This window comes from Phacochoerus africanus, chromosome 1 (genome assembly GCF_016906955.1).
Source record: "Phacochoerus africanus isolate WHEZ1 chromosome 1, ROS_Pafr_v1, whole genome shotgun sequence".
Lineage (NCBI taxonomy): Eukaryota > Metazoa > Chordata > Mammalia > Artiodactyla > Suidae > Phacochoerus > Phacochoerus africanus.
The window spans coordinates 156,557,782-156,579,190 of record NC_062544.1 but is presented as its reverse complement, the minus strand read 5'-3'; the positions used below and the strand labels follow the sequence as shown (position 1 = coordinate 156,579,190).

Below are 21,409 nucleotides of genomic sequence, written 5' to 3'. Positions count from 1 at the left end.
TGCTCCCGTCCCCAGGGTATTAGCTGGCTCAGGCTCTGAAATCCCATCCTGATCCCACTCATGCTAATAACACACTGGCCTTACTAATAATAATTACACTGAGTCTTTTTCAAAAGGGCACTTCAGTCAGGGTTTGATATCCCTAACCGAGCATCTGGTGACAAAGTGATCCAGGGAGAGGTACTAGTGGAAGCGGAGGCAAGGCTGCAGGGAGAAGAATGATGTGAGCAGCAGAGCAGGGGCTAGAGCAGCGTCTGAATGATTCCTCTCTCAGCTTAATTAATGCTACAGGAGAATGTCCAGGGGATTAGGGCCTGGTTTTATTCTGGCTGCAATTAAAGGGTTCCCCCTCTTTTCTTTACTTTATTCCTGTGCACTTTCCCATCCACCCAAGAGAGAGTCTGTTCCTCCAGCTCAATGATTGAAAGAAGAGCGAGAAATCATAATTTGAAAACGGCCTCGTGAGGGAAGCTAGGGATCAGATAAGGAGGAGACTGTATGATTTAAATGTAAAAACCACCAAGAACGGGGGGGAGAAGTGAAGCTGAGCCTGGGTCGCTGGACAGAAAGCCAGCAAACCTTTCTCACTCCGGAAAGACCAAGTTCCCAGCCTGAGCCCAAAGCCTCAGGCAGAGGGATCTTCCCAATAGCATCTCCTTTTAGTTCGTCTTAGTTTTACTGAAGCAGAGTTGATCTACAATGTTGTGTTAATTTCTGCGGTACAGCAAAGTGATTCAGCCATACATATGCACACATCCATTCCCATGTAGGTTATCACAGAACATCGAGTAGACAGCTTCTGCACCTGAGGCTGCAAAGTGCAGACAGAGGGGACTCTCTCCGGAAGGCCTGCAGGAAGGATTATCTCTGAGATAATTTTCTGCTTTCTTTGCACCTTGTGAATTTTAAGTACATTATAAAGGAAAAAAAAAACCCAAAACCTAAAACGAGCACTCTAGCAGTGGAATTCACTTCTCTGTGATAATGAAAAGAAATGAAAAGGAACAAAATAATGCCATTTGCAGCAACGTGCATGGAACTAGAGACTCTCATACTAAGCGAAGTAAGTCAGAAAGAGAAAGACAAATACCATATGATATCACTTATATCTGGAATCTAATATATGGCACAAATGAACCTTTCCACAGAAAAGAAAATCGTGGACATGGATAAGAGAACTGTGGTTGCCAAGAGGAGGGGGAGGGAGTGGGATGAACTGGGAATTTGGGGTTAATAGATGCAAAGTATTGCCTTTGGAATGGGTAAGCAATGAGATCCTGCTGTATAGTACTGGGAACTATATCTAGTCACTTGTGATGGAGCATAATAATGGGAGAAAAAAGAATGTATACATGGTATGGGTGACTGGGTCACCTTGCCATGCAGTAGAAAATTGACAGAACACTGTAAACCAGCTATAATGGAAAAAAATAAAAATCACTATAGAAATAAGAAAAAAAAGAAAAACCCAGCCCTTACTCCACGTGACTGGGAGGGTCTGTGTCTGCATGCACCGGTCTTAAGGAAGCCCTGGCTGCCCACATGTTCCTCTGTGTATCTCTGACCTTGCTTTTGTATCTATGTGTATGGACTGCACTATACCTGCCCGTGCACATTAGGTGTTCGATGCTGGTGGGAGCCACTCACTGCAGGTTTTAGGGAAGGCTTGCAGAAGCTTTCCTGTCTTTACCATGGAGCCCACCTACCGTTTGTCACCCAGGAGGGCTAGAGTCAGCACTGCTGGCTCCTGATGGAACAGAACGTCTGGGCAGCTCAGACAGGGAGATGGCTGTGCCCCCCTGGCTCTGCCCTCAGTTCCCTGATGGCTCAAGGAACAGTGATGTAGGTTGGCTACTCCTCCAGGGTGTGTCAAAGCAGAGGGGGGTCTCCGACTGTGGCACCCACTTCTCCGGTGCAGGTGGGGCTCAAGACCTGGCATGGGGAGGGGGGAGGGTCCCCAAAAGTGAGGTAATGACCCCCTTGATCTTCTCTCTGTGGATCTCCTCTTTGAACATTTTCCAAGCAACTTCCCCGAGGGGTTAAAAAAAAAAAGACTCTCCAGCCCAGACATGGGTGAGCCCCTCAGGCATCCTGAATGACCTTCTTTCCTTAAGCCCTTATTTACTCATAGAAGATGGAGGCTAAGCAAACACAATGAAAGAAGCCCTCTCTGAATTGAACTCCCGTTTACTGGGCAGCCAGGCACAGTGTCAATGAAGATGACTGAGGTGGTAATGCGTCTGTGTTTGATGCTATGTCATAGAAGAATCTCAAGACGGGGGGTGATCATTCATCTGTCCCCGACTCCTTAACACCCAATCCCAGAATCTTCAAGGCTGATATAAGCTTTGCTTTTTTTTAACCGAGAAAGTTGATGGATAGGGAGGGGCGTTCAGGCTCTGGGCCATTGGGCTATTAAGAGGAGAGAGGTAGCAGAATCAGATGGAGGTTCCCAGATGCTGCTTTGGGGCTCTGTGGCAGGGACACAAACTGGTGCTGTGCCTTCCCTGCCTCCCCAGACATGGGTGATGCTGGGCCAGAGGCTTGGGGACTCTAGCCCCCGCAAAGACAAGGTGCCCAGTGTGGCCCCAGGACCTGCTCACTTCCCTGGGCTTGGGAAGGGAGAAGGAGTTCCAGGATGGCTGAAAATACGTTCTCTTCTCTAGTCTGAAAGGATGGGGACTTAGTGTCAGATTTACTTCAATTTTTGAAAAATAACTGACATTTCTTGCAATGCAGGTTTATGAGGAAAGTTATGCTCCCTAAAATACTTGCAATGCAGTCATTTTACAAGTGAGGTCCAGGACTAGTGGGATCTGCACTATCTGGGTTCTCATGTAAAATACACATTCTTGGGTTCCACCTCAGACCTCAGAAATTTGGGGGTGAGGCCCAGGAATCTGTGCTTTCCTAGACCTCTGGGGAATTCTGGGCCACAAGGAGGGGTGAGAACCCCAGGTTTCAACGGACACAATAATCTTAGTAGCCTTTTTCCTCTGCTTTTCTCCTGAGAAGTTTTTTTTTTATTTATTTTTTAAATTATAGTTGATTTACAATGCTCTGTCAATTTCTGCTGCACAGTAAAGTGACCCAGTTGTGTGTGTATGTGTGTGTGTATGTGTATATATATGAATATATACATTCTTTTTATCAAAGTGTGCTATACAGCAGGATCTCATTGCTTATCCACTCCAAATGCAATAGTTTGTATCGACTAACCCCAAATTCCCAGTCCTAAGACGTTTTCTTCAAAAGTCTCCCGTGGTGATCCTGTCATGAGGGCCTTAGGTTTTCCTTTGTGAATATCAGATTTCCTGGGCTTCTGGAAGCTCTCTGCTTCATTGTTTTCTGTTTCGCAGTGACTCAGAAGAGGGAAAGTCATGATCTTTTTTCACCCATGCACCTGGCTGCCTCTTGCCCTGGGGTATGGACTCTGAGAGCCTGGAAATGCCAGTGGCAGCACCTATGACAATCACAGATGCTGTGACAAGGGCAGAACTCGGATTAGGGGTTGTTTTCAATTTATCACGGGGCGTCGTAAGGATCTTAGAGTTCTTACATCTTAGAGCTGAGGAGACCAAAGGCCAAACTTATAGAGTTTACTTTGATCCAAATCCCGAGTCTGCCTGCCATGTTTGAAGAACAATTCTGCCAGACCAGGGAGGGAGAGAGCTCTAAAGAGGGTCTTTCTGCCTTCTTCCCAGCCCACATTGCTGTAGACATAGGCAGCACAATATCATGGAGTAAAGGGCAAATTATTTTGTGAAAGGAAAGGCCCCACACACTACAGCCCAGATTCAGTTGTGGCTAGAATTGATGCTCTCTTCTCAAAGCGCAGTGAGGATTGGGGCTACCTCTGAGACAATAATTTGTGGGAATAACAGAGGAGGGCGAGACCAGGGTCCTGCCTCCATGGTGATAGGGGTGACTGAAATTAATCACAGGGGGACGAGAGCCCCTGCAGAATGTATGTGGAGCAGACCTGGTTTCCCCTGGCAGGTTCAGGAGGAGCCAGGGGGCCAGGTGCCCCCAGAGATCACCCTGGGGGACAGGCTGACCCTTGTCCCACAGGGAGAATGGACCCTCCATGTCCAGTGCCCCAGAGCAGCTCAGAAAATGAGTCTGATGCAGGTGGGGCAGATTCTTGAGGCAGAGGACCAGCTGAGTGGTCCCTAGCTGGTCCAGGCAGTCATTGTGGGAAGTGATGGTGGCAACAGGCAGCACCAGAGATCAAGGAAGGACGAGGTGCAGCTGGGGAGGGGCTGAGAAGATGAAGGCTGTTTCCTGCCAAGTGGGGCAGATGCCCAAGGAGCAGCTCTGTTTGCAGTTTGCAGAGGGGGACAGAGTGGGCAGAGAACATCAGCAGACTTTAGAAGAGAGAAACGAAGAGGAGGGAGGGACTGGCTGGCTCAGAAGGAAGTGAGCCTCAGAAGCAGCAGAAAAAAGCAAAACAAAACAAAAAAAACACTGGGTGTGAGAGGAGCCAGGGGCTGAGACAAGAGGGCTGAGAGGCAGGAGGAGCAAAGGGGAGGGGGCTGGTGGAGATCAGAAGTTCATTGAAGACAGAGTGCACTTCCTGATGAAACAGGAAGGCCTGCAGGGAGCGGGGTGGAGGGAGGTATGGGCAAGGCCAGAGACTTCTTAGAGAGACAGCCTGGGGCTCCAAAGGATGGGAAAGTTGACACTACTTTAGCAGAAGGAACCTGGCTGAATACTAAGAAGCAAAGATTTTGCTCACAAAGGGACTGGATGAGGCTTCTTCCTACCGGTCACAAAAGAAAGCAAGGCACGCTGGAGCAGAGCTTTGGTCGTAATGGGCAGAAAGAGGCCATGCAGAGGGTTTGTGAGACCCCACTGGGGCTCCGTCCATCTGTGTGAGCTGAGAAAGGGTGAAGGTCAGGTATGGGAATGTGTATGTGAGCCCCAAGTGCAAAGAGCCAGCCAAAGATGTGACATATTCCCTGATATGGTGCCATTTTCCCTCTTGGTGACAGGAGACAGGACCAGCAATAACCAGAACGTGACCTGTGACATCAGACACTGAGAACTGGTCTGTGACACAGCATGGTGCTACGGACTAAATGTGTGTGTCCTTCTGAAATTCCTGTATGGAAGCTCTAACCCCCAATGTGATGGTATTTTAAGGATCGCTCCCCCCACCCCCTCCGAGGGGGTTAGTATCCCGAGAGGAAAAAGAGAGACCGAAGCTTGCTTGCTCTCTGTCTCTGTCTCCGCCTCTCACAGCCTCAAGAGCACCGAGCAAGGTGGTGGCCATCTGCAAGCCAGCAAGAAGGCTCTCACCAGAAACTAAGTTTGCCGGCACCTTGATCTTGGACTTCCCAGCCTCCAGTTTCTCCAGAACTGTGAAAACGAAATGTCTGCTGTTTAAACCACCACGTCTATGATATTTGGTTATAGCTGCCTGCGCAAACTAAGACACATGGAAGTGTTATTTGGAACACCCATAACGGTCCTCAGACATACACCTGCCAAAAAGGAAGGTGTGTAAACGGTACAGATGTTAGAGCCCAGCCGAGCCCAGAGATCTGTCTCTTTGCCATGTTAGCAGCAGTTCAGAACGCCTCTTATTTTAATAGGTTTATTCCAGTCATCAGAAAGCACAAAGAGCAAATTCTATCTGTTCATTATTCCAGGAGTCTGATGGGAAGGAAATGCTCCTGGGGCTAGAAATACCAATTTAAAACTGAGAAGGAAGACCTGGGGGGAAGCAGGGTGGAGAATTAAGACAGAATAAGAGATGAAGGCAGAGGGCCTAGTAGGAAAAACTAGAAAATTGTAATAGCTATTACTGAGGTCTTCACTTATAAAGTCAAACAAGATGTATCATAAGATGATGATGTTTAAAAGATTTTGAAAGAACTGCATGAATAGAGGATTTAAGATGGAGGATTTAAGAGCTGTTTCGTGGTACGGCTGATTAAGGGTAATACGCTCAAGTTCCACTTTTGGTGTGGAAGAGTATGCTTCTAACGGATAGACTCTCCCACAACTAACAAAAAAATACAAGAGAAGAGACAAAAGAAGAAGAGGAAAGAAAACAAAGTAGAAAATACCTGAAGGTTCCAGAAACTGAGCAGCCCAGATGTGAGTTTTACCTTTTGCAGTTTTTTTGTGTTTTTTTTGTCTTTTTGCCATTTCTTGGGCTGCTCCTGCGGCATATGGAGGTTTCCAGGCTAGGGGTTGAATCAGAGCTGTAGCCACCGGCATACACCAGAGCCACAGCAACGCAGGATCCGAGCCGAGTCTGCAAACTACACCACAGCTCACAGCAACGCCAGATCGTTAACCCACTGAGCAAGGGTAGGGATTGAACCCTCAACCTCATGGTTCCTAGTTGGATTCGTGAACCACTGCGCCACGACGGAAACTCCAACCTTTTGCAGTTTTGCCCTGGGCGCAGCTGTACTCACTGCAGTCTAGGCAGTGGCTAAAACTCTAATTGAAAATCCTGCTGTGTAGCACTGGGAACTATGTCTGGTCACTTGTGATGGAAAAATAATGTACACATGTATGTGTAACTGGGTCACCATGGAGTACAGTAGAAAAAAAATAATGTATTGGGGAAATTTAAAAAAAAATTAAAAAAAAAAAGAAAATCACACTATCTTTCTGATTGGAGAAACCAAGAGAAGGGGTCCTGGATAATCAGGCCTGCCTGAAAGTTGGGGAAGAATCCCTGGACACAAGAGAACCAGAGAAATGGAATTCCAAGTTCTGAGTAGGAACTTTTCCCAGTTCTCTGGCTGCCTCCTGAATCCTGCAAGTATAAGAGAGACTGAAAACTACAGGAAGGGAAATCTGAGCTGGTGCCCATCGCAGACCTGACAGAGTCTGCAGTTTGAGTACAACGTGTAAATTTCCTGCTAAATCAAAAACATCAACACTCTTTGGATCAGCACAGCAGAATTCAGAATCTCTACGTCACATACATAACATTCACAACACATGAAATCCAAAACTGCTAGCCATACAAGGATCCAGGGAAATGTGATCTGTTCTTATGGGAGGAAGAAAAATGCCAAACTCAGGATGACCCAGACTTAAAATAGCAGCTATTATGGCTATTGTCAATAGGGTAAAGAAACATAAGCTTATGAGGAATAAAAAGTAAGACATCTCAGCTGAGAATTAGAAATTATAAAAGAAAGATTAATAACAAAGTATAGAGCTAAAAAACACAACATCAAAAAATAAAGTCTCTTGAGAGATTTTTTTTTAGCAGAATGGAGATGGCAGATTAAATAACCAATGAATTTAAAAACAGATCTGAGGAAGGGAGAAGAAAAAAAAAGGGAAAATAATGGACCAAGCCTCCAAAGCCTGTGGGACAATTTCACAAGTTCTACACATTTGTAATTGTAGTCCTAGAAGGAGGGGAAAGGGATAGGAAATAATAGTTGAAGAATTGTAGCTGAAGTATTCCCAAATAATAGTGAAAGACATAAATTTACAGATTTAAGAAGCTTAGAGAGTCTCAAACAGAATAAATTGGGAGATAAAAACATGACCAGGCATATCATAGCCAAGCTGAAAACCACAGATAATGAGAAAATCTTGAAGGTCACTGTGTGTGTGTGTGTGTGTGTGTGTGTGTATCAGAACAATGGTTTAAATAACTGTGGGACTCCTCATCAGAAACCATGGCAACAGGAAGACAATGAAACAACATCTTTAAAGTGCTGGAAGAAAAAATTATAAACCTGGATTTATATATCCAGCAAAAAATATCTTTCAGCAATGAGTGCAAAATACAGACATTTCTCTGATAAAGAAAAACTTAGAGAATGTGTTGCCCAAAGACCTGCCTAACAAGAGATATTAAAGCAAGTTTTTCAGACTAAAGGAATCCTTGGGTCTTAAAGAATGAAGGAAGAGCAGGAGAGAGAGTAACTATTTTGAGTTACTATAAAACATTTTCCTCTTGATATCTTTAAAATATATATGAATGCCTAAAGAAATAACTATAAGATCATCTTATGGTTGATGTCAGTGGAGGTAACACATACAACAGTTATAAAGGGCAGCATGGATGGGGTGGTCAATAGACCTGTACCTTTTGATTATATTGTTTCTGCATTTTATATAAAGGGGTACAATATCAATCCCAAGAAAACTGTGTAAAACTAAAAAATAAAAAGCATACATACATAATACATACATACATACATACCTAAATTCTAGAGTAACCACGAAAAAAAAAATGTAAAGAAGTGGAGCTGCAAAAGGTCAACAGATAAATAAAAGTTAATAGCCTATCTACTTCTGCCTGAAGATGGGGTGGGGGATGCAATAGGGCCTGGCTTTGGTGTGCATAGCTGAAAGGCCAGTAGAGTCAATTGTCAAAGATGACAGCTAAGTTGGACTCTAAAGATCATCCTTTGCTGGGTCTTTGTGAGGAAAGGGGAAAAATGACAGAGAAACAGGCTTTCTGGGACAACCCAAATGACCCAAATTGGCTAGGGAGTCAGGGACACTATGGGGCCAGAGAGGGAGCCATGGTGTCCTGAGCACTGGCCTCAGAGTCAGGAGACCCAGACTGGAGGGCCAAAGCTGCATAGACAAGCTAAGTGACCAAGTAACTCATGTGACCACTCTGGGCCTCAGACTCCTGTTCTGCAAAGTGAGGGGGTAGGATTTACAGCAAATTCTTAGTAAATACTTCTCTGGAGAAAAAAGGCAGCTGGGTATAACCATACCTCCTACTCAATTAATTTATATACATTGTATTGGTCAATGTTGGGCTGCTTCATGCTCATAATGAGGCCCTTTGTCCAATCTATCCTCCCCCAAGTCAAGTACACTTATGCCCCTTGTTTTTATTCTTATCTTTATGCTAATGACTCCTAAGTATACATCTTCATTTGGACTTCTCCTCCATGCTCCAAAGCCATACATCCAGCTGCCTATTCAGCAGCCCTACTTAGATATCCTACCAGCACATAAAAACCAAAATGTTCTATACTAGCGTCTTTCAAAATTTTGTATCAGAGTCACTTGGGAAATCTTGATAACAATCCAAAGGTCCAGATCCTCTTCTACTTCAATGAGTCTGTGCCTCTATGTTCCTTATTATCTGTCCGGGTAAATCTACACTCACTAAAATTTGAGAAAGACTACTTTAAATCCACAATTTACTCCCAACCCATCTATTTTTCCAATTGGTTCCTTTCCAACATCCCCATTTTCAGAGATTGGTACCAACATTCCTCCAGAAACACAGGCCAGATACTGTGTGTCATCCTTATACCTCTCTCATCCTCACCCTTAAGCCTCACCCACTATCAAGTCTTTTCCATGTTTCTCCCCTGATCCCTCTGGGCTTCATTCACTTCCCACTGCCCATAGCTTCCTGATACATCCTGCTTCTACTGTTGCCTCTCCCATCTGTCTTCCATATTTGAGCCAGAGTAATTTTTTTTAATATTTTATTTTGGAGTTACTCCTATGGTGCAAAGGGATCTGCAGCATTTCTGTAGCATCAGGATGCAGATTCAATCCCCAGCCCGGCACACTGGGTTAAAGGATCTGGTGTTGCCACAGCTATAACACAGGTCATGACTGCAACTTGAATCTTATTCCTGGCCCAGGAAATCCATATGACATGGGGCAGCCAAAAAAAGAAAAAAAGTTTTTTTTTTTTTTTTTACTTTGAGACAGTTTCAATCTCTAGAAAAATTTCAAGAATACTACAAAGAATGCCTATACACTCTTCACCCTGATACTCCATTCTAACTCTTAACAATTATCACAGAAATACCCCCTCAAGGACCATATACATTACCAAGTTATCATGCCTATTAAAGTCCTTCAATCTGAAACAACTGCCAGGCTGTATAACTTCCCTGACCTTGGAATTTTTAGACCATAGGTTAGGTATTTGATAGAATGTATCTCAATTTTAGTTAGTCTGATGTTTCCTCAGGATAAGACCCAGGTTATACATTTTCAATAGAGTATCTGAAATGCCATGTTCTTTTACTGCATCCTCTCAAGCAGCACAGTGTCTACTGGGCCTACTATTGGTGGTGTAAACTCTGATAATTTGATTAAGACAGTGTTATAAAACTTCTCTCTAAGGTTACTTTTGCCCCTTTTGCCATAAATATTTTGGGGGAAATACGTTGAGGCTATGTAAAATCCCCATATTTTCCCAGTATTGGTGTCTATTGATGTCTCTTAACTATTAACCTAATGGTCACCAAATAATGATTTTTCAGTGACATCATTCTTTACACTATGGGAAAAGCTTTATCATCTCTTCATTTATTTATCCATTTATATTCATATCAGTGTGGACTCCATAGTTCCTAACCTGTTCAATAGGTTATAGTCTGTTACCATCATTAAATATTTTGAGGTTCACATTATCCCTATTTGGACATTGAGAAGCCCTTCAAGCTGGGTATTTTTTTTTTTTTTGACATATTCCTACCATTCGTTGAATGATTTATACTCCTGGAACAAAAAGATATATTAGGCTCATCTCACACTTTCCCTGCCCAAGGTCTGGAAGAGGCCATTTCTCCAATGAGTCCTAGTTGCTTTTAGTATAGAAGAGGATATAGAATCCAAGATCTGAGTGCCAGGTGTACTCTTTGCTACACGGGTGTCATTGCTTTGAGGCACTCTCAGCTCATGTTTATTTCCCAAACCCTTTATATATTGAAAACCACAAGTCCACATCAATCCCTCCAGTTCCAGTTTAATACCACATAATTCCTTCTAGTTTTCATGCTTTCCATATTTGTACTTCCTTTCAAAAGTTCCTGTTATCTCCAATAGAGTTTTCAATATCCCTGTATATAGTCAATCTCCCAATCTCACTGGGTTTCCAGCCCCCTCCCATGTGGGTCTCAAGCTCTAATAGGGGCTTACCTCCATAGCTCAGGATGTCCTACCTCAGTTGGGTCTGCCATATAACTTTTTTGTGAAAGAAAGAAGAAAACCAACAAAAGTTTTTTATTTGTTTGTTTTGTTTATAAAGAAGGGAGGGATTGGAAAGGAAAAACAAGAGAAAAAAAACTGGTTATTTTTAGAAAATCCAAGTCCATCACCTTTGGGTCATGTGCATGCATCTGTGTGTATCTGCTGCTGCACTCCCCCACCCCCAACCTGCTGAGTGATTTCCCATTGCTCTAAGGCTGTAAATTTCATCACAAAGGTCTTAGGAGGCCCTGCCTGATGTAACTACTGATGAGTTCTTTGGTCACTTTCCCTTTCTTTCTCCAAATGCCAAGCACAGGGGTCCTCTCTCAGCTCCTCTAAAATTCCTCCTTCCCTCTTGCCACAGGACCTTTATATGTGCTGCTTATGTTTCTCAGTGCTCTAATTTGCCCCATTTGTTTGAGTGACTTACTCTTCAGATCTTCACTGGAGCACCTTCTCCTCCTCCAGAAGCCTCCTTAATTCCCCTAGATCTATTTAGAGCATTTTTCTTATTTATTATTTTCTTCATGTTCCCACAGAACACGGTGGCACTTATCTCAACTGGCAATTAAACACTTATTGGGGTATGTGTGCAATTAATCTTCCCTTTCCTATTCAATTGTGAGTCATGTCAGAACAGTAATGCTATCTCTTTTCAATCTTAATTGTGCCTCTAGCTTATGGTCCAGGGCTGGCACATCCTAGCTGATCCATAAGTATTTTCATGTAAATAAATTGCATTTTTAGAAACATAAATAGTTTAATCAGCAAACATGGTAATTTTCTTTATTTTGAATAAAAGGGAAAACATGGAATATTAATTTGATAAAATGTGGAGTATCCTGAAAGCTCTCGGGTTTAGGAGTTTATAAGTTTTATCATTTAGAAGAAACACTTACAAAATCACATCAAATGAGCTAAATAATATGTATAGGAAAATAATACAGGGAAATTTTCGACTATGAAATTGTCAATGGAAGGCATATACAGATTGCATATTTGGTTCAGATTATTATTTAGGTGACTCAGGGTCATTAGAATGTTAGTCCTTCCAAATGTTGAAAAAAATTCCATTCAAAATCCATATGTGAGTGTGTATGTATGCGTGCATGTTTTGGAGCCAGAAAAAGCCATCTTAAATTGCACTTGTAAGAAAAGATATTTGAAAAGAGCCACGAATTTTTTTTTTTGTCTTTTTGCTATTTCTTTGGGCCACTCCCGCGGCAAATGGAGGTTCCCAGGCTAGGGGTCAAATCGGAGCTATAGCCACTGGCCTACGCCAGAGCCACAGCAACGTGGGATCCGAGCCGTGTCTGCAACCTACACCACAGCTCACAGCAACGCCAGATCGTTAACCCACTGAGCAAGGGCAGGGACCGAACCCGCAACCTCATGGTTCCTAGTCGGATTCGTTAACCACTGCGCCACGACGGGAACTCCCAGAAATTTTTTTTTTTTTTAAAAGAAGAATGAAGAATAACTTATTTTACCCAAATAATAAAATTCTTGCTAAAATTATTATAATTGGAACAATACACATAGTAAAGTTTTTGATGAAGTTATAATCAGAACAATATAGTTGGGCATGAGAATAAATAAATAGATCAGTGGAGCAGAATTGAGAAGCAAAATATAGTTTATGTAAAGAACTTAATATGTGACAAGGATGACATGTGAATCACTAAAATATGGAAGATATCTTTAATAAATAATGCCAACATAATTATCTATTCACCTGTATAAAAACAAGGTAAGAAGATATGTCCAAGCCCATATTCAAAAGCATATTTGAGAACAGCTCTGGTGTCTATCAACAAAAGAATGGATAAACATTGGAATGCAACAATAAATAAGAAGGAACTACTTCTGCACACAGCAATATGAAAGAATCTCACCCACAGAATGCTAAGGAAAGCAGTCAGACATGAAGAGCCTCTTGATTCCACAGGCCAAACTAATCTATGGTTGAAGAAAAAATCAGAAGAATAGAAGCCTCTGGCTGTGGGGTGGGGGCGGGACATGAGGGAACTACCTGCTATGGTGACAATATTCTATATTTTGGTAGGATTTGAAGTTACACAGTTGTATGCATTTGTTAAAAGTCTGTAAATGTATAGAATATTTATGTACTTCTTTATATGCAAATTTTACCTAAATCAAGGAAAGAACTATAAACAAATATTTAACTCTCATTAAAGATATGTATGCTGAAGTATTTAGGGGTGATATGTGCTAACATCTGCAACTTACCTGAAAATGTATCAATAAACCAGGATGGAGTGACAAACAGACAGAGGGAGAGGCTAGATGTATAGTTATATGATAAAGTCAACACAGCAGGATATTAATTCTAGAATCCATGTGGTGAGAATAAGCTGTCTTTTGCAAAATTCTACGAAGTTCTCTGTACACTTGCAATTTTTTAAAATAAAACCTTGGGAAAAATAAATTTCAAGTCTACTAAGTATGTAGATAAAGAACAAACACCCCAATAAAACAGTACAGAAAACTGGACAGTGTTTTTAACTTTGGAGTAAAGAGAACTCTTAGGATAAACCAGAAAATCGCATGAGTAGAGGAAAATATATAAAAGAATATTAACCACTTTTTGCAAGCCAAAAGATACCATAAACAATATCAAAAGGAAAACGGTATTCTTTTGAACACAAAAAGGGATTGTCAGGGAGTTTGGGGTTGGTAGATGCAAGCTATTACATTTAGAATGGACAAGCAATGAGGTCCTACTGTGTAGCACAGGGAACTATATCCAATCCCTTGGGATAGAACATGATGGAAGATAGTATGAGAAAAAGAAAGTGTGTGTGTGTGTGTGTGTGTGTGTGTGTGTCTATGACTGGGTCACCACTCTGTACAGCAGAAATTGGCACAACACTGCAAATCAACTATAATAAAAAATAAGTTAAAAAAGCTGACTAAAAGAGATTGAATTTTTTGTACAAAAAAAAGATAGAGGAGGAATTAATTGTATCCTATATAGCAGATGAAGGGTTAAAATTTCTACTGTAAAAAAGAATTGCTGTAAATTTCTAAATAACCAGAAAACAACCCAACAGAAAAATAGCTAAAGACAGGTACAGTAATTAGCAAAGGGGGAAACATGAATCCCAGTAACTGTATTAAAAGGTGGCAATATCTCTAGAAGTCAGTTGAAAGTGAAAATTAAAACAAGATGAGGTATGATTTTTCATCTTTGGATTGGCAAAGTTTTAAATATGGATTATTTCCAGTATTGGTGGGGATATTGGAAGAGGGGCACCATACATCTCTTCCGGGGTGTGAATGTTTGCAACCTTTCAGAATATTTACAACCTGGAGTGAAAAAATGCCCAAGAAACACACAAGACACTGAGTGTCTTGTGTAGACAAGTACTATAGACATAGTATTATCCCAGTTTTATAACATAAAAATGTTCAAATTTTTGAACAGAGAACAATATGAAAGCAGACACATCAACTGTTGCAGCTAATGCTTCAGGAGAGGGATTGGTAAATTATAGCCTAAGTACAAAATTGGGTTGGTCACCTGGTCTTTTACAGCTCATGGGCTAAAAATGGAGTTCATGAATTTTTAAGGGGTTACATTTTAAATGATTATATAATCATGTACCTAATATCCTCATTTGGCCTCTTAGCCAGCAAAGCCTAAAATATTTACTATATTGCCTTTTAGGGAAAGTTTACCAACCCTTGCTTCAAGGGACTTATAGTTTATTATTCTTTTCCTCTTCTCTGCATTGTTTTGATTTTTATAATAGTCACATATTGCTTTCGCAAGCTTAAGGAATGGAGGTAATTAGGTAGGCAGATCAATCAGTCTGGATGGTGTTGGGAATGGACATAAGGAGAGGAAGGGAAACCATGGAGACTAATTAGGAAGCTAGTGTAACAGTCCAGGTAAAAGAGAATGATGCTTTGGAATAGGATGGGGACACAGTAGAGATGTAAAGAAAGGGACAGCCTTTATAGAAACCAATAGAAGTTGCTGAGGTATTGGACATGGATGACGAGGCACAGAGAAAAATCAAGACTGATTCCTAGGTTGCAGTCAGGAATTGAACGGTGCAACCACTGGGATGGAGAGATGAGGAAGGGGAAATTGGAGAGTAAACACAGAACTCTATCTTGGACCTGTGAAAGTTCTGAAGGGAATTGTGCAAACTAGGTTTTTGGACACAGATGATTAGAGCTATTCGGGCTGTAGAGGAGAGGCTGAGCAAGCAATACACATTTAAGAGTACTCATCATGTAGGTGGAGCTTTTTGGAAGCTATGGAGAAGAGGAGATGAGGACTAGAAGTCTGCCTGGTGACTTCAATGCTCAACCCAATCAGAATCTGCTCCCTGCGTACAGATGTCTCAGATGCTACTATTCAAAGGTTTGGATCCCCCCAAACCATTCTTTTCAAAAGGTCCTCTCCCATGCGCCAAGGAATAGAATGGCTTCAGAGGAGACACTGACCCTTACGCTATGCCCCACTGCTTGCCTGGACAACCAGCTACTATTGTTTCTCCTGGATGAGTGGTCTGCCAGGCACCTGGCTCCCCCAGGGGAGAGATGAGTTCTGGTCCCAGTCACTCCCGGAGTGCCCTGTGAAGGGTCCCACCGTGTACAGCCACCTCTCACTCATGTCATGGTTTGACCTGAGAAGACCCAGAAGGACTCACCAAGGAGCTGGTGTAGGTGGGGTCTGAGGTGTCATCCTGGAGGTAGCGGGAAAGGCCAAAGTCAGACACTTTGCACACCAGGTTACTGTTGACCAGAATGTTCCTCGCAGCCAGGTCCCGGTGCACGTAGTTCATCTCAGCCAGGTACTTCATGCCCGCAGCGATGCCCCTGAGCATCCCCACCAGCTGGATCACTGTGAACTGTCCATCATTTTGCTGTCAGAAAACACCAAGGGCATCCAGATCAAGACGGGGTTGTAGTGCTTCAAAGCCCAGGTACTGGGGCCCCACCACCTGTCACCTCTTGGCCAAGCTGCTCCCTGCCTCTTCCCATTCCCATTCTCATCCCTCCCCTCGATTGCTCTTCTCTCTTCTCCTTGCCAAGCCTTGTGACTCTCATCTCCAAATTACCTCTCAAAGCCACCCACTTCTCTCCACCTCCACTGCCACCATTCTAACCAAGTCATCATCCGGCACCTGTAACACTTCCCTCCATCTGCCCCCACAGTCCATGCTCTAACCTCAGAGCCACCCTTGTGAGACATAAATCAGGCCATGTCGGTCGCTGGCTCAAAGCTCTCTAATGGCCTCCCATTGCATTAAGGGAGAGCTCCAAACTCCTCAGTGTGGCCCCCGAGGCCCCATGGGATCAGCTACCACCTCACCTTATGCCACTCTGTTCCTCACACCTATGCTAAAGCCACAGTGACTGGGGACTTTGAAGTCCTCTCCCAGGCCAAGCCCTTCCTGCCTCAGGCCTCTTACACATGCCATTTCCTCTGCTCCCCTCCCCCCACAATCAATACCTCCTTGTTTCAGGTCTCTGCTTAAAGGTCACTTCCTCAGAGAGGGCGTCTCTGCAACCAGCCCCCTCCCCCAAACATAATTAGCACTTTCTTAGTACTATCTTTCAGTGCATGCTCTTATTTTCCTTCTTAGCATGTATCATAAGTTTTGGCTCTGTGTGTCTGTCTATCTCTGCTGCTTGACTCTAAGCTCTTTAAGAAAAGAACCCTCGGTCTTGCAGTCCTCACAGCAACCCCAGTGCTGAGAAAAAAAAATCACATAGACAGAAAAGCTCCATAAACATATGCTGGATGAATGACTAGTACATCTCTTCCTGTCCCCAGAATTAAATGTTTAAGGCATCTTCCTCAACACCGGGATACCCACACCTGCCTCGGAAGGCTGGGTGGTCAGGAGGAGCTCATGCGCTGTGTCTGGCTCGAGGACCCTCTCAGGGTATGGAGGCTCTTCCTGCCCCTCCTCCTGCCAATCTGAAGTGCCGCCTTCTCTCCAATCACAGTTTCTTACCTGCATGCCCTCCCTCTTCCATTGTTAGATGACAGGCTCTTCAGTGAATGAATCTGTGCCTTCCTTCACCTCCCACAAGCCCCCGAGTCTGGGCTCTGCACCCACTGATTATATCAGTGGACCCTGGACCATGATACCAAGAACACATTTCCAAACTGGTTCAGCCCCCATGCTCCCTACAGGGCTTTGAGTTGAGCCTGGCCCAGGCACTGAGATGCTCTGAATGGGGGAGAGGAGGGAGGGGGTAGGACACTCTGGGCAAGTCTAGTAACTGCTGAGCACAGGCTTTGTGCAAGGCAGTTCTTCCCTGTGCTCTAGGGTCTTCTCATGAAGGGCAGGAAGCATAAACAGAGTTAGAAGCTCCTATTTATTGAACACATTCTGATTGTGAGATGGTACACAATGCACTCAACATGCATTATCTCACTGATACAGATGAGACACATCATTTATGTATGTGCACCTGCAAAAGTATTTTCTAGGCAAAGATAAGTAAGGAAAAGTAGAAGAGTCATTATAAAAAATATACTACTTATTAAGGAAAGGCCCAAGATCTAACAATGATAGTGTGGATTGTTGAAGATTCTGTTTCTGGTACAAGATGGCAAGCCTGGGGGTTGGTTCTGTCCCCTGGTCAACTGAAAGAGTGGAGCAAACTGATACTCCCTCCACTCCTTCCTGAGTCCCGCCCCCAAACCCACTTCCTCTCAGGAGAATTTGACACACTCCAAGTTTCAAATTCTCACGCAAACCTTAACCACCTCCCAATCTGCCCAGAATGCTTCCTCTGCAATTTTTGCTTCTAACCAACTCCGAAAGCAAGTGCAGAGCTGCTTTTTGGAAAATGATTGGTTTTCAGCACATGGTGCCCATCTGCCAGAGCTGGATGTGCTGTGAAGGATGCAAATCTTTCTCACTAATGAACTTCACTCAACACCTCCTTGAGAAGCTAGTCCGGCTTTCCCCAGCACCGTCATTTCTCTAAGTAGGTCTCTGGGGACCTGCCTCCCCAGAAAGTTGTCATGCAACTTTCATGCATTAGAAAATGTATTTCAGCCACAAGTCACAAGAGTCGGATTTTTTCAATTCAGTTTGTTACTTCTCCTCTGTAAGTGGAGACAACGATGTGGTTAAAAACAAATGTCTCCCTAAAAAGCCCACTTGTAGGTAGATGTTGGGGAGGGCACTGGTGGTGGCTGAAAACAGCTTTGCCAAGAGCAGGGTTGAAAGCATTTGCAAATTTGTATCTATGTTTCTACTTTAAGTCATTAAAGGCTTGGTTAGGTTGCTTCATTTTCTGCTTTATTTCAATATTTAGATCAGTCATCTTATAGTTTCCGGGGTCGACAAAGGACAAGATTTGGTTAAAAGTCCAGCCTTTGCAGCTAGATGGACCAGGGTGGATCTAATCTCCATCTCTCCCCAGCTGCATCCTCTTGGACACGTTATTTAACCTTCTGAGCAATGATTCCTACATCTGCCAAATAAGAACAGAGTGCCCATTCTTCCTGAGAGGTGGGACTCAAGGTTAAATGAGATAATAAAGGTGAAGGGCTTGGTTCAGTGTCCCGTGAATACTAAGACAGCAGTAATGATTGCTGGAATTATCAGCAAGGCCATAATGCCTCACAAATCAGATCTCGCATGAACCCCAGATGCCTGGTAAGAGATGGGGGCACTTTAGGCCAGGACTGTAGGTTCCTGTTGACTTCCTGGGTGTGTGGAGCAGACATCCTAGACTACTGCCCTGAGAGTCTAGTTCACAGGGCACTCTGAGCTCAACAGGTTGGCATCTGTAAGAGCCACCCCCATTCTAACTGTAATAGGACCTAGTGATGCAGGTCTGGAGTTTGGATCAATTAATTTACAGGCTTTGATTTCTTCACTCACTTGGCTTTTGGATGGCAAGTCATACTTCATGGAATTTGTTTTCATCCTTAAAACTGGTTCTGTGGAGTAGGCAAGGTGAGCAATATTATATTATTTTCATAGAGAAGATAAAGGAACCCCAGACCATTTAAGTGATCAACCTTAAATCACTCTGTGTGATTCTGATTTATAACATGAATCTTTGTCCAAACAGCAAATTGTTTGTCCACTGACATTCCATCTTTGATCAACTGGTAGTGGCTGTCTTAAATGCTATGTGGAGAATTTTGTGTATAAGCTTCAGAGGAAGAAATGCCATGATTGATTAATGATGTCTGCCATGGCCATAGAAATGGAAGGTAGAGGTGTGTCCCAGTGCCTTTTCTGCTGGAATATGCTGACTTTGCAACACATTTTCATTAGGGTCTGCAGGGGAATCACATGTCATGGTAAGAGAGAGTCATACCTGTTGAATTCACATCTTGCTGAAACTTAAAGATAGAAACATAATAAGATTTTCTCATATATTGAGCTGTTTCATATTCTGTTCATTGTCATAAACTCTTTAAAAAGAAATTTCAGAGATATATGCATCAGTGTACAAAGATAAACAAGATAGGGAAAAAAAAAACTAGGAAGTTTCTTAGGGGAGAGGATGTGGTTTTGTGCTGAGCACATGGTAAAAACACAGTTCAGAGGCTGGGTGAAGTGATTTAAACTTTCCTCCCTTCATGCAGTGCTTTCTGCTGAAATTGCTTTTCTGCAAATTCATTGAAGCCACTTGCTGGCCCTTTTATTAGACAGGAAGGATTTAGGTTTTCAACTTCCATTGGCAAACCCACTTCAGGAAATGAAACCCTTATTTGATTTGTTTGAAGGGAATGAATCATAAGTTTTTTTTTTTTGTTTTTTGTTTTTTTTTTTTTAAAGAGCACTTTCAAGATTATCCAGCTCAGTGCCTTTAGTTTATAGATTGGGAATTTGAGTTAACAGATTTGCTCAAGACCACAGGGTGACTCATAGCAGAGCCCAAAGCAGGACCTTGGTCTCAGATCTTCCAACCTGGAATTCTCTTCCGAAAAACTGGCTTGAGGTCCTCTGGCTCCAGCCCACGAAAGAGATCCCCAGGAATGATAAATGTCCCCATTTTACATTGCTCTGTGACTCCCAAGAGTCTTCCAGTTATGACCACCTATGATTTAATTTGGAGTAGCCACAAAGCCAAGCCTCAGCCACAAAGGCCTTATGGAGCATTTGACCTTGTTGGCCAAACCGTAAGGCATTGAGTAGAGCTTCAGGGTTTATGCCTAAGATTATGTAAAAGCTACCAGATTGAATCCTCTGAATCTGAGTGCCAAGAAGGTTATATTTAATTATGAACTTGCATGCTACACAATCTATGGCACAGACCTTTTTTTTTTTAATGGATAATAATGAACCTCCAGAATGTGTGGTGAAAGAATAGCAGTGTGTCTAATCCCTACGGAATGTGAGAGATCCCAAGTCCTGCAACAGGAGAGACATATACTGTCTGATGTGCTCACCACACCAGATGCCCAGAGCCTCTAAGACACTGACCCAGAGCGGGTGTCATGGCTGTGCTCCAAAGCTGCCATGTCCAGTGTGAAAGGACCAGTTGGGGGTGGGGAGGGAACAGGTGTGGAAACTGAGGACTAGCCCTTTTACCTTTCTCCTCTTAATGGTGATCTTAAAACTATACTACCTCCCAGAAGATGGACCCTGCAGAACTGAGCTGATGACCCACTTTTCAATTTTATCAAGCAGCAGATACATCAATTAATGCTGCTATGCTCCAGGGTTTGGTAGTAAGGCTGAAATTAAATTTATAGATTACCTGCCTCCATGTGGCGCAAGGAGTCAGACACGCTTCATTTCCACCCCCTCCCGGCGCTGCCTGCTCCAGCCGCTCCCTTCTTGTCATCCTTTACCCTCTTTCCCTGTGCTCCTCTCTCGCCCCTAGCTTTTCTCTCACCACCTGGGCCACGTCGTCATGAAAAATACTGGTGTCCAACCTGCCCCCATGGCCTGTCCTCTCCCAATGGAAATAGGTCCGTGCAGAGCAGCAGCCCAGGGTCTTGATATCCCCAGGCTCCTGAGAATGTGTCCCTGTTGCCCTGCACGTTCTAGGGAGAGAGTCTATCACAGTCCCCTCTATCACAGAGTCTCTGTGAAGCACAGAAGGTGGCCGGCAGCAAATAGATGACTCCTGAAAGGGTCTGAAGGCTGGTTCCAGGAAAGACTTTCTCTCCTAACACTGCTGCCTCTTCAAGCTTTTTGAAATTGTTTTATTAGAGTACAGCTGCTTTACAATGCTGTGTTTGTTTCAGGTGTGCAGCAGAGTGATTCAGTTGTACATATACATATATTCATTCTTTTTCAGATTCTTTTCCCATATAGGTTATTACCGAGTACTGAGTATAGTTCCCTGTGCTAAACAATACATCCTTGTTACTTACCTATTTTATATATAGTAGTGTATACCCCAATGTTTCCCCTTTGGGGAACCATAAGTTTAGTTTTGAAAACTTTGAGTCTGTTTCTGTTTTGTAAATAGTTCTTTCATATCTTTTTTA

At 43.2% G+C, this 21,409-nt stretch overlaps 1 protein-coding gene across 1 annotated transcript in view; it reads right to left on the bottom strand.

The window, feature by feature from the left end:
• Positions 1-21,409, bottom strand: part of EPHB1 (EPH receptor B1) — a 307,377-nt gene that overhangs the window by 35,373 nt on the left and 250,595 nt on the right. The window contains exon 12 of the mRNA XM_047752118.1: positions 15,633-15,848. Coding sequence (XP_047608074.1) covers positions 15,633-15,848 — 216 coding nt within the window. The remainder of the gene's footprint in view (positions 1-15,632; positions 15,849-21,409) is intronic.